The sequence below is a fragment of the Coregonus lavaretus genome (genome assembly GCF_964263955.1).
Source record: "Coregonus lavaretus genome assembly, chromosome: 2".
NCBI lineage: Eukaryota > Metazoa > Chordata > Actinopteri > Salmoniformes > Salmonidae > Coregonus > Coregonus lavaretus.
In genome coordinates, this window is record NC_139989.1 from 5,459,252 (window position 1) to 5,473,390 (window position 14,139).

General features: G+C 45.4%; 1 protein-coding gene across 1 annotated transcript; it reads right to left on the bottom strand.

Moving 5' to 3' along the window:
* Positions 1–6,847: 6,847 nt before the first annotated feature.
* On the bottom strand, positions 6,848–13,172 carry rgs9bp (regulator of G protein signaling 9 binding protein; the record flags this gene model as incomplete). The annotated part of the gene is made up of 3 exons (XM_084140613.1): positions 6,848–7,221; positions 7,614–7,920; positions 13,077–13,172. The coding sequence occupies 3 exons, from the start codon at positions 13,170–13,172 to the stop codon at positions 6,848–6,850; spliced, it is 777 nt and encodes a 258-aa protein (XP_083996739.1).
* Between the last annotated feature and the right edge of the window lie 967 nt (positions 13,173–14,139).

Below are 14,139 nucleotides of genomic sequence, written 5' to 3' on the forward strand. Positions count from 1 at the left end.
CCCCCAAAACCGGGACGAGAATTGGGGACCTCGGTCAGAGACCACGTCCAGGGGAATACCAAATATCCGGAAGACATGGTTCATGAGGAGCTCAGCAGTCTCCTTAGCCGAGGGCAGCTTGGGCAGGGGGATAAACCGGGCAGCCTTAGAGAACCGGTCTACCACCACTAGGATGACGGTGTTGCCCTGGGATAGAGGAAGTCCCGTAACAAAGTCCAGAGAAAGGTGTGACCATGGCCTTCGAGGAACAGGTAAGGGATGGAGCAGTCCCTGGGGTCGCTGGCGTGTCGACTTTCCCTGGTTGCACACAGGGCAGGCCTCAACATAGACCTGCACGTCCTTCTTGATGGACGGCCACCAAAACCGCCGTCGGAGGAACTCCAGTGTGCGAGCACTGCCTGGATGGCATGTCAAGGGCGACTCATGACCCCACTGCAAGACGCGGGCCCGAACAGAGAGAGGAACGTACAGGCGACCGGCAGGACCACCGCCTGGATCGGGCTCCTGGACAAGAGCTTCTCGTACCCCTCTTTCTAGTTCCCACTGAAGAGGTGCGACGATCCTAGACCTCGGAATAATCGATGCCAAGGGCTTCTCTTGTACCTCGGGAGAGTAGACTCGAGACAGAGCATCCGGCTTGACGTTCTTGGTGCCAGGTCGGTAAGTCAGGAGGAACTGGAATCGATTAAAGAAAAGAGACCATCGTGCTTGCCGAGGGTTCATCCGCTTAGCCTGTTGGAGATATTCCAGGTTCTTGTGGTCTGTGAGCACCTGGAAAGGGTGCTGAGCCCCCTCAAGCCAATGGCGCCACTCCTCCAAGGCCAGTTTTACCGCAAGCAACTCTAGATCCCCCACGTGGTAGTTGCGCTCGGCCTCAGACAGGCGGCGAGACATGAAGGCACAAGGGTGTAATCTCCCATCCGCACCCCTCTGTGACAGGACGGCTCCTACCCCCACTTCTGAGGCGTCCACCTCCACCACGAAAGGTCTTTCTGGGTCAGGGGTCACCAGAATCGGAGCAGAAGTGAAGCGGCGCTTGAGATCCTCGAAGGCCCCTGCTGCTTCCGGACCCCAGTGAATCTTGGTCCCTCCTCCCTTGGTAAGCGTCGTCAAGGGGGCTACCACCGAGCTGAAATTCTTGATGAACTTCCGATAGAAGTTAGAAAAGCCAATGAACCGTTGTACCTCCTTGACCGTGGCAGGTGTGGGCCAATCGTGGACCGCCTTGACCTTCTTGGGATCCATCTCTAGGTGCCCGGGAGTGACAATAAACCCGAGAAACTGAGTCTGAGAAACATGAAATTCACACTTCTCAGGCTTAACGTAGAGGTGATTGTCAAGGAGCCTCTGGAGAACCCGGCTAACATGCCCCTCATGCTCCTTCAGTGACCTCGAGAAGATGAGGATATCGTCCAGGTACACGAAGACGAACAGATTAAGCATATCCCGGAGAACATCATTAATCAGGGCTTGGAATACTGCGGGGGCATTGGTGAGCCCGAACGGCATCACCCGATATTCATAGTGCCCCGTGGGCGTGTTGAACGCCGTCTTCCATTCGTCTCTTGGCCGGATCCGCACGAGATGGTAAGCATTGCGGAGATCCAGCTTAGTAAAAATGGAAGCCCCTTGAAGCAGCTCAAAAGCCGTGGCCATGAGAGGAAGGGGGTATCGATTCCGAACCGTGATCTTGTTGAGTCCCCGGTAATCAATACAAGGCCTAAGACCCCCGTCTTTCTTTTCAACAAAAAAGAAGCCCGCCCCAGCCGGGGAAGTAGAGGCATAGATGAGGCCGGCTGCCAAGGACTCCTTAATGTAGGTGTCCATAGCTGCGTGCTCGGGGGAGGACAAGGAAAAGATCCGACGTCTAGGAGGGCAGCACCCAGGGAGTAGATCAATGGCACAGTCATACGTGCGATGAGGCGGTAAGGCAGTAGCCCGGGCCTTGCTGAACACTGCCTTGAACCGATGGTAAACACTGGGGACTCGGGAGACGTCAACAGACTCTTGAAATTGGGTACTAGGGGCTGAGGGACTCTGAAGCATGCAGGTGAGTTGGCAAGTGGGACCCCAGCTTAGAATAGTGCCAGTAGGCCAGTCGATCTGGGGATTATGTCTGCATAGCCAAGGGTGACCCAGGATAATAGGATACTCGGGAGAGTCAATGAGATAGAAGGTCTCCTCCTGCTGGTGTTGAGAGATGGTAAGTCGCAGGGACTGAGTCGCCTCAGTAACCTTTCCTGGTTCCAGAGGTCTGCCATCTAAGGCTGTAACTGCCTGGGGTTGAGGAAGTAGTTGGGTAGGGATCTTAAGTTCCTTCGCCAAGGTTACATCCATAAAATCACCTGCGGCACCGGAATCGATCATAGCCTGGACCCGATGCTGGTGGCCCTCCCAGGACAGAGTGGCTGGAATAGCTAGGACCGCGTTAGTAGGAGGAGCTCTAATTTTCCCCATCACAACCCTCCTGTAGCTGGGCGGGGACAGGCGTTTCCCGAAAGCTCGGGGCAAGTGGAGCGGAAGTGGCCGGCAACCCCGCAGTAGAGGCACCGACGCTCCCTCATGCGACGTTCCCTTTCGTTGGGAGAAAGCCTGGAACGGCCTAACTGCATGCTCTCCGGGGAATCCTGGGGCAGTTCAGGAGCCGGGGCAGCTCTGAATGACGGAGTCCAAACAGGAGAAACAGAGCTGCTCAGAGGAACTTGGGACTGAGACACCTGACGGCGAGCCGTTCTCCGCTCTCTTAGACGATTGTCCAGGCGGATGGCCAAGGCTATGAGGGACTCGAGATCTCCAGCTGGTTCTCGGGTGGCTAACTCATCTTGAAGGGGCTCAGATAACCCTCCCTGAAAGCAGACCCTCAGCGCTTCATCATTCCATCCGCTCCTTGCTGCTATGGTCCGGAAATCAATGGCAAAATCGGCCGTGCTTCGGGAGCCCTGACGGAGAGACAGTAGGCGCTTGGAAGCCTCCCGCCCACTGACAGGATGATCGAACACCCGCTTGAACTCTTCTACAAATGCAGCGTGGGAGTCACAACAGGCCTCCTGGGACTGCCACACCGCAGAAGCCCAGGCGAGCGCCTTTTCAGAAAGAAGGGTAATGATGTAGGCAATCTTGGAACGGTCTGTGGGAAAACTTGAGGGTTGGAGCTCGAAGGTGAGGGAGCATTGGGTGAGGAAACCCTGGCAAGAGCTTGGATCCCCAGAAAAGGGCTTGGGAGGTGGTAGTCGGGGCTCCGCCAACCGAGAAGGCCTGTCGTCACTGGGGGGTGACCTGGGGGAAGGGAGAGGACCAGGGAGGCGTTCAAAGAGCCGGCGAAGGGCACTCATCATTTCGGCCAAGAGTTGAGAATGACTAGCCATCAGCTCCTCTTGTCGGCTGAGAACGGCTTCATGGCGCTGGAAAGAAGCCTCATGTCGAGTGATCACCGCCAACAGGTCCTGGGAACTGAGTGTTTCTGGGTCCATAATTGACTTGGTTATTCTGTCACAAGCCGGGCTAGAACTCCGGTCTCAGATGTGTAGAGCTGGGGGTACTACCCCTTAGCCACAGAGGAGATGTTGTAGGACCCAAATGAAACACCCAAGGCAATACTCCAGGCAAGTAGATTTAATGTTCCAAAACAGGAGGCAAAACAAAACAACTCCACGAGGGGAGAAAAACAAACTAAAGATAACTTCGAACAACTTACTAGAACTGACACGGTGGGACAAAGCAGGAGATACATAGTCAGGACGCAATAACCAAGTGAGAAACAAGGGGAAAACACACAGCTAAAATACTAAAGGGAAAACAAGGCACAGGTGACCTGGATCAAACTAATGAGGACACATGAGGAAGAACAAAGGCAGAGGGGAACACAGCTGACCTCTAGAGGCCAGGAGACGAACAGGAGAAGCAGGAAGCTGACAGGCGGGCTGTCTAGCTCCCGCCTATCATTTATTTGGATTGGTGAATACATCTCATTATTGTAATCCTTTTTTGAATATTCGATGAGGGTTGTTGACGTCAACTGCCTGTATTCAATGGAGTGAGATGCTGTGCTACTAGTCTCATGCCATGAGTATGCATAGCCATCTCGAGACAACTCTGATATAAGGTGTTCTTTCTCAAAGTTGGTGGGATAAGTGTCCCACTTATATCAGTACACTTGTAACAACTTAAGCATTACGAAACTTCTATTTGATCAAATAAACCTCACGTAGTAAATAAGCCATACATTTTTTTGACACTCTCTCATTGACCTCCATACAAAAACTCCTTGCTTGCTGGGCGAAAAAACGAAAAATCGCCACCTGCTGGAGGGAGTTGGGTCTCTCTCTTCCTCTTCCTTTCTGCTGTAGTGAGACTTCACTTCCCTGAGCTCCCATGATCTGATGTAACCAATTTGACTCCATAACATAACTAGGGTTGTCAGTTTGACTTTAAAGCGACAGTTTACTATATTTTCTTACTACTGTAATAGATAGTCCTGATGCACTTGACATTTTTTCCTGTATTTGTTCAAATTAATATGTGTATTTCTGTATGTGAAGTAAATGCATATGGATGTTGCACATTCTTACTTTACCAATATAAAAATCAATATTTTGAGGTGTGGTGGGACTGACAAGAATGAGCGGTGCCTTATGTATGATTTCTGAAGCAGGCCATATAGGGTTTATAAATGCTTCATTAAGCCTTAAAAGGCATGTTTAATTTACAGCGGGACTGGAAATATTGGTACAGGATCACCAGCAGCTCCTCAGAGTAGACCACCTGACTTTTCTTCTCTCAGGGATTGATGACCAAAGCAGAATGATAACAAATGATCAGGATGAAAAAAGTTGTTCTTGAGTCAACAGTCAATAAATGGTATTTGCATTTTCTTTGGATTTTTATTAAAAAATACTATTGCAGAGTGGTCTTTGAGTAGATTTGACCATGTTGTTGTACACAGTATTTACAGTATGCTGCATCTCTTTAATGTCTAATTTCCCTAAAGGGTCAGTAGTCTAGTCAGTGCACAATGCACGTGTGATCAACCAAAGACTGAGGAAACTGATAGGAAAGTAATGTTGAGCTATAATTGCCACAGAACATGTATGAATTATTCATCCCTAATACTAATAACAGTTGATGGGTATGAATAAACACTGACGTATTATTTATTACATCAGCTATTAGAATACTACTTCCATACCATATTTGAATAAATCCATTTGATAAATCCTTTGGTATGATACAAGCTGGCAAAGTTAATTGTATTGTAAGGAATTATCTGAAACTTTGCAGTTAATCAAAAGTTGTAATGCTCTGTTAATGAAATATAATATGGTATTCACAGTTTTTACACCACAGCTTGGGTGTTGACAGATTTAGCATATTATCATATAATACAGCAGCTACACAAACCTTTGGTTTTACTTTTGGAATATGGAATTAAGAGACATTAGTTAATGCCTTGACCTGTATCCTCAGGGCCAGATTACCGAACAGGCACGCAGGGCACGTCCCCCGGGGCCCCTGACCTCCAGGGGGCCACCAACCCATTATCTTTTATTTTTGGAGGTTGGGGACACCCTGGAGATCAGGGCCCCCCAGATAGCATATGATAGCAAAATGTGTAGAATTGCAGGAAATTAGCTTATAAACTGCAAAATGCCCTCTCAGTCTCTTGGCAAAATGTGTAGAATAGCAGGAAATTAGCTTTAAAACAGCAACATTTTCTCTTAGCCTCATGACAAAATGTCTACAATAGCATTAGCTATAAAACTGAAAACATTTTCAACACTAAAAATCTAGTCAGTGCCCTGGGGCCCCAAATGTGGTAGTCCGGCCCTGTGTATCCTTGGTAATATATGAAATTGTGCACAGACGTCCACTGTGTTTAGGCAACACATTCTCAGCTACTGTATGTCACTTACAATGTTTGTATTTTTCATATGCCTTGAGTAGAAAAGTCTCCATGTTTGCTTGCATTGCTGGCATGACTGCTAGCCTGAATCTGAAGCTGGGGACACAGAAACACTTCTTCCATTTGATTTAATGTGGAACCCGTTCCAGACCCGGGTCAGGTTTCTGGTATTTGGGTTAGGGAGGACTCTGAAGACAGAATATAAACAGAAAACTACACAAGTGATAGAATACATATTCCTGCAATAATTACTGTATTGCCAAAGCCTGGACACAATGTCAGTGATGCAGTAAGCTTACCTTTGGTTGAAGTGACATGGATGCCACAATATTGAGAATATTCACATGAAATTCTTCATTAGAATGTAATATTCACAAGAGGTCAGCAAACTGATATGCTCGCACACATTGCATTCACATGCAAAGATCTTCATTGTAATCTGGCAGCACAAACACCTTCAGTGTCAATTACAAGATGAACCTAAATGTGGTGGGTGTGCTTTGTCAACCACTGTCAAGTTGTATAAACAGATTATGTCCAATGCATTTCAATAAAAATGAATTAACCTTACTATCACATACAGTAGTCAGCATACATTAGTAAAGAGCATAAATTGTTCGATTTCATTCCACTAAAATACATATATAACATTAGCTAAACTATATTGCACAGGGCATCTAACTCTTTTTGAATGTGTTTGATATTGACTTTCTAACAGAAATGGGAGCATCAAACTACGTAACCTGGAGTGTATTCATTCTAAATGTGGCTCTTATTCAAATAAAGAAATACGTAAAGTACCCTGACATTTCAACAACACCAGTTTCTTCCAACAACCATTTGTTCTGATATCAATTGACATGAGGATGGAATTTATGGCAACATAAGGTCCTACTGCTTTTAGCGGCTCAACGAAACCTGGGTGAAATCCACTGGTGACAAGCCTCCTCATGAGAGATAGACCACGCAGACGGACAGCACGACCATCACCACTGCCACACCACACAGCACCAGCACCATGAAAACCTGGCTGCGCTCGCAACACTGCTGGCTTTGGGGACCTGCCTCCTCGTCCGTGGAGAAGAGGCCCAATGAGGCGCTGTCCGTGCTGGCCGGGTCGGCGTACTGGGGCCCGCGGGCCTCCACCATCCAGCGCAGGACGTTGACCTTCTCCTCCATGTCCTCCAGCATGATGTCCACATGGGCAATCTCCTCCTCCAGCTGGCTCTGCTCCAGATCCTCTAGGTTGGCGGGAACCTGGTCCTCGGCGCGGGTCAGGTCTGCCAGGCTGAGGGCCCGTGCTGCCACCTCGCTGGTTTCCCCTGGAAAGTGGGAGAAGAGACATGTGAGAAGAAGAGCTAGCCATGAATGATAATAAGGTTACCACAGCTTGTGGATGCCCAGACTATGATGTAGACTATATGGATGTAGACTCATTCAAATATGGACCTCAAAGCCAGTTCTACTGAATTTTTTTCATTCTTCCTCTCTAATCAGGGACTGAGTTAGACCTGGGACAATAGGTGGGTGCAATTAATGATCAGGTAGAACCAAAAACCAGCAGTACTTCGGACCTCGTAGGGTAAGATTTGAATACCCCTGCTATAGAGCTAAAGAGTCAGCGGCCGGTGGGTTTTTATTAACTGCAGTTTAGAATTGGTTTGTGTGGAAAACAATATGAATCACTGCCCATCTGACTGTGGCACTTGCTAACCTTGTATGCCAGTCTGCACTAAGGTGTTGTTATTGACCAGGGAGAAGTTGGAACCCATGTTGAAGACTTTGCACATGTCTGCATGGAGGAGTTCCAGGCTGGAGGTAAAGGCCACCCAGAGCAGTTCCATCTCCTGTCTCTCCTCCTGGGGAAGTGTCTTATCTCGTAGTCGTGCCGTGAGGTGGTGACGGCTGGCCACCGCTAACTTCTGGGCCTTCTCCCGTGTTAGCCGCAGCTCATCGCGCAGGTGCAAGCTGTCCGTGCACCCACCCACACACGAGGCGAGGTGGTGGTAACATGCCACCACCTGTTGGACATGAGGGGAACAAAAATGATTTACAGGTCACTCAAGTAAAAACGAAACATTGCATACTGTAATATCATTTTCATACTATTGTGCCAGTCCCAATCGCACTGTGCTGACATTGGATATTTTATTTTTACATATCTCATCTTATCATCATTGTTCCAGAAACTATGGTGGATGTGTAACCAGGCCAGTGAGTGCAGTACAGATCACCCAAGACTCAGTAGTGTGAAAAGGGTTGACTGATTAGACACAATATACAGTATTTGTATTGTAACATCTAGATCTGTGAAAATAGATTATGTGTACTAGAAACAATTGTAGGACTGTAGGAGGCGGAGAGCCACAATGGGGATGAATTGTTGTCTTTGCTTAGATCTGCTGATTAGATTTGACAATTTAAAATACATTAAAATGTTACACCCGGCAACAGATACATATACCAAAATCTGTCGTCAAGGATATAAACACAATATAGTCAAAATACTTGTTTCCATTGTGTCTGTAGGTCAGGAGACAAGCCATGGAACTGCAAGTCCTTCATGGAAAATGTGCTGTGTTTTGTAAACACCACTGGTCTGCATATGGTCTTAGGTTAAATGTATGTATTTACAAACTGCATCAGTTTGTGGTGTGGGTGAAATTACAAAAGACAGTGGTGGATTGTGTAAAAATGTACGAGGGTTTCAGTTTAGAACCAGAAACAAGCTGTATGTATATCTTCTCTGGTTGCAACTAAAAAAAGTAGCCAGCCCAGTAAAGCGTAGCACCTTATTCTAATACTGTGCCACACATAAGTTGTATGTTCGTTGTCTGACCAACATGATGTTTAAGATTGGCAAAGGCATGTAGCAGAAATTAATAGATGAGGCCATGCCACATATATTTCTCCAACCTCATCCCTTTCAGCTTTAGAGGCTGGGCTGCCATTGAGTTAAAACACACATTCTGAACTGTGGCTTTAAACACATTAAGTAATTTGACTGTATACTGTCATGTCTGTGGTTTTTTACTGAGCTGTATTAGCACCTTTAGGCCAGTAGAAATGCCTGGAACTTGATTGTTCATTTGTTGTGGTCCTCAGCACAAAGTTCCAGTAATTTGGCATATTTGAGAGGACTATGTAAACAACAATCATTGGTTCAGCAACTATTCTCATTCAAACCTGTTAAAATAATATAGGCAGTGGCCAAGCTACTTTGCATGAATATTGTAATTTCCCTTTTGGCCATCAGGAGGTGCAATGGCTCTACTATTTGTGATAACCAAAGGCTGCTAGGGTGCAATGGTACTTAGAAAGTTACAACTACTCTTTGAGGTAATTATTAGTAACCTAATGTTGCTCTGAAAATCAGAATCTCCTAACTAGCTCTGAGCCCGACACTAGGTTAGACAAATTTCAACAAAGTATGACAGTTTCATTGATTCAAATCATAGGAGTGGTTATTAATAGGCCTTCAGAGCTTAGCCTGACAGATTGGTTTACATGACAACTATGACTAATAATCTGATTGACATATATCTATTTTTGGATAAGCCTAAGGACCTTGTATAGGGGCTTGCCTAGTCATCATAAGAACCTTTAAGGTAGAGCCGGATTGGAGATATTACAGGCAGTGAGTGCATGGGAGAGTTGCAGGTGTGCAGCAAAGGTCAACCTACTACCACACAGTGCATTTCTGGCACAATGTCCACTCTTCAATCACTCACAGTCATATTCATTATCAGTATCAATATCTTGACATTTTGATTATGATATGCTACAGTGCATTCGGAAAGTATTCAGAATCCTTGACGTTTTCCACATTTTGTTACGTTACAGCCTTATTCTAAAATTGATTAAACCGTTTTCCCCCCCTCATCAATCTACACACAATACCCCATGATGACGAAGCAAAAACAGGTTTTTATATATTTTTGCAAATGTATAAAAAATTACTTAGTACTTTGTTCAAGCACCTTTGGCAGAGATTACAGCCCCGAGTCTTCTTGGGTATGACGCTACAAGCTTGGCACACCTGTATTTGGGGAGTTTCTCCCATTCTTCTCTGCAGATCCTCTCAAGCTCTGTCAGGTTGGATGGGGAGCGTCACTGCACAGCTATTTTCAGGTCTCTCCAGAGATGTTCGATCGGGTTCAAGTCCGGGCTCTGGCTGGGCCTCTCAAGGACATTCAGAGACTTGTCCCGAAGCCACTTCTGCGTTGTCTTGGCTGTGTGCTTAGGGTCGTTGTCCTGTTGGAAGTTGAACCTTCGCCCCAGTCTGAGGTCCTGAGTGTTCTGGAGCAGGTTTTCATCAAGGATCTCTCTGTACTTTGCTCCGTCCATCTTTCCCTCGATCCTGACTAGTCTCCCAGTCCCTGCCGCTGAAAAACATCCCCACAGCATGATGCTGCCACCACCATGCTTCACTGTAGGGATGGTGCCAGGTTTCCTCCAGACATGACGCTTGGCATTCAGGCCAAAGAGTTCAATCTTGGTTTCATCAGATCAGAGAATCTTGTTTCTCATGGTCTGAGAGTCCTTTATTTGCCTTTTGGCAAACTCCAAGCGGAATGTCATGTGCCTTTTACTGAGGAGTGGCTTCCGTCTGGCCACTCTACCATAAAAGCCTGATTGGTGGAGTGCTGCAGAGATGGTTGACCTTCTGGAAGGTTTTCCCATCTCCACAGAGGAACTCTGGAGCTCTGTTAGAGTGACCATCGGGTTCTTGGTCAGCTCCCTGACCAAGGCCCTTCTCCCCCGATTGCTCTGTTTGGCCAAGTGGCCAGCTCTAAGAAGAGTCTTGGTGGTTCCAAACTTCTTCCATTTAAGAATGACAGAGGCCACTGTGTTCTTGGGGACCTTCAATGCTGCAGAAATTTTTTGGAACCCTTCCCCAGATCTGTGCCTCGACACAATCCTGTCTCGGAGCTCTACGGACAATTCCTTCGACCTCATGGTTTGGTTTTTGCTCTGACATGCACTGTCAACTGTGGGACCTTATATAGACAGGTGTTTGCCTTTCCATATCATGTCCAATCAATTGAATTTACCACAGGTGGACTCCAATCAAGTTGTAGAAACATCTCAAGGATGTGGCGCAGTGGCTTAAGGCACTGCATCGCAGTGCTAGCTGTGCCACTAGAGATCCTGGTTTGAATTCAGGCTCTGTCGTAGCCGGCCGCGACCGGGAGACCCATGGGGCGGCGCACAATTGGCCCAGGGTAGGGGAGGGAATGGCCGGCAGGGATGTAGCTCAGTTGGTAGAGCATGGCATTTGCAACGCCAGGGTTGTGGGTTCGATTCCAGTATGAAAAAAAAAAAATGTATTTACTCACTAACTGTAAGTCGCTCTGGATAAGAGCGTCTGCTAAATGACTAAAATGTAATGATCAATGAGCTGAGCTCAATTTCGAGTCTCATAGCAAAGGGTCTTTATTTTTAATACATTTGCAAAAAAATCTAAAAACCTGTTTTGGCTTGGTCATTATGGGGTATTGTGTGTATTATTTAATCCATTTTAGAATAAGGCTGTAACGTAACAAAATGTGTACAAAGGGAAGGGGTCTGAATACTTTCCGAATGCACTGACTTAAAGGCCCAGTGCAGTCAGAAACTTGATTTTCCCTGTGTTTTATGTATATTTCCACACTATTAGGTTGGAATAATACTGTGAAATTGTGAAAATGATGATAATGCCCTTTTAGTGTAAGAACTGTTTGAAAGTGCACCTGAAATGTCAGCCTGTTTTGGTGGGATGGAGTTTTTAACCTTCCCTGGTGACATCACTATGCGGTAAATTAGTTAATACCCACTGGACACAGACGTCAATTCAACGTCTATTCCACGTTGGTTCAACGTTATTTCATTGAAATGACGTGGAAACAACGTTGATTCAACCAGTGTGTGCCCAGTAGGTAGACCAATACGAAAGCGAGTTCCAAACCTCCCTGCCAATAACAATCCCAGACAGTCCTAGCAACATTCTTGCTTGAGATATTGCTCTTTGCTAAGAAGCAATTTTTTTTTCTTTTTGACTATTTTAATTGAAAACAATCACAGTAAGTTACTTCATTCTTACCCAGAAATAATTTGATATTGAGATAAAATGCCTGCATTGGACCTTTTAAGAGAACATATGTTGATATCATTTCGTAGTCCCAGTGCCATGCTGGCTGTCCTTTTGTACTTCTTGTGTAAGGATGTCAGGCACTTACTACTAACTATGCCCAAGACAATAAAAAACCCTTTGGGTAAAAAAGCACTTTCACTGAAAAGAAATGGCCTAATGGTTCAGTGCATTACCAGGTCTACTATAACAGCAGCTTTGTAAGGAAGTGGTGCATGGGTCATGGGAGGATCAGTAACTAAGATTCCTTGTTTTTATAGTAAAATAGATCAAATGAAAACTTGCAGATTATTTAATGTTTATTTCATCCTTTAAATTAGACCATTCTGGAAAAAATGATCTAGTTTAACAATGCAATATGTTCAGGTATTATGAAAAAGGTAAGATGTCCTATGCCCTATGGATGGAAAATGTATTTAGAACTCATTGGCCTGGTTTCAGCTCTTAACATAGCCACGTTAGGCTGACAATAATCTGTGCTCAGTGAACTCAGGGTGTTATGTGATACACGGATTGCATTAATACCTTCATATATATTTACAGACTAATATGGAATACTCACATAATTGATATTTGCATTGTTTACCATATGCTCAGTGTTTATTTGGAATATTACAGTAAATCATTTGGCATATTCAGTCTTTCAATTTCAATTTAACAGAACTAGAATCTAATTTTCACCTCCGACAAATTCACCTAAAGCAGATACAGTAAGGGTCATAGTTTAGGATAATAGATTTCTGCATATTTAAGAACTATCTGCAATAAAATATTGAATATTTATATATACATAGTAGGCTAAGATATCTTGATATCTTAATAAATATGAGCACAACAGAACAAACCATTCAAATGATAGTATATGCTCTAAGCTTTGTTACACGTTAACTTTTCCAGAAGTATAGTCTATCATCCTCATTTAATCAGAAGATAAGTGGACTGACTAACCCCTTTGTGAGAAGAATGGAGGACAGATTCTTTGAACAAGTACTTTATAGACAAAACCATAACTCGACAAAACCATGATTGTCAACCTGAGCATCTCACCTTTATGAGTGAGTTGATAAGAGCCTTCCCCTCTTCCAGAGTCTTTGGTGAGCTGGTAGTGCCATCGTCACCCACTTTGTTGTTGATGAGTGGCATGAGGGCTGCTGGTCAAGAGCTGCAGACCCTGTCACAGCAGGCGAGCACAAAGCCCACCCGTCCTTCGGTCCGCCGGTCACCCCTGCACTCACTTCCCAGCCAGACCCCTCATTCAACACTCTGCACCCGGGACAGTCAGAATCCCATGGCCATGCAGGCTACAAAGTCATGCACCATAATTCTTATTCCAAAACTTTGCAACGTCAAAAAAGGCAAACATGAGGTCTTCCACTCTTACTTTCCACCTAATAATCCCCCACTCCCAAAATAAAAGTCAGGTGTAGAAAAAGTCAACGAGTACTACAAAATGTTGTGTATGGGATAGTGTTGTCTAAGTCCTTAGCAAGAGCAGTGATAATCCAGCGATTGACCCCTTTGGACTGATGCAGGCTTGGCCCCAGCGACTAATCTCATTATCCACCCCCCTAAGGCACGATGATGCTATTGTGCAGGAGATGCATGGGTGCCCTCCTCAGAGACATCCCTTTCACTGACTTATGGGTGGTGGGGAGGTTGAGGAGGGGGAAAGTTTTTTTGTGTCTCTTGGCAGTGGTCTACTGTCTACGGTACACGTGGTCTACAGCTGTCATTACCTCTCCAGCAGCATGATACAACCTTTTTACTAAGTACTGTACTGCTGTGTACCTCTTTCGATTAATTTATGAATGAATGTACAGTGAGGGCAAGTGTGGACTGTTTTGATCAGATATTGCTCTGAATTGTGCCTTTGGGGTCACCATCATGCCTTCAACATATGAAGACACAGTTTACTGTCACAAATAATGCGGGTTAAGTGTTTTGGTGACTTTGCATTAATACTGTGATACAGTGAATAGAGTAACTGTACCATGATTTTGTTCACCATGTTCTCACACTTCTGAAATCTGTTCCAAGCATAACATGTTGCGACTGAAAGGTCACCCTACTTTAAGTTTTAAATTATTATTCAATAAAGTCTAACTTTAAA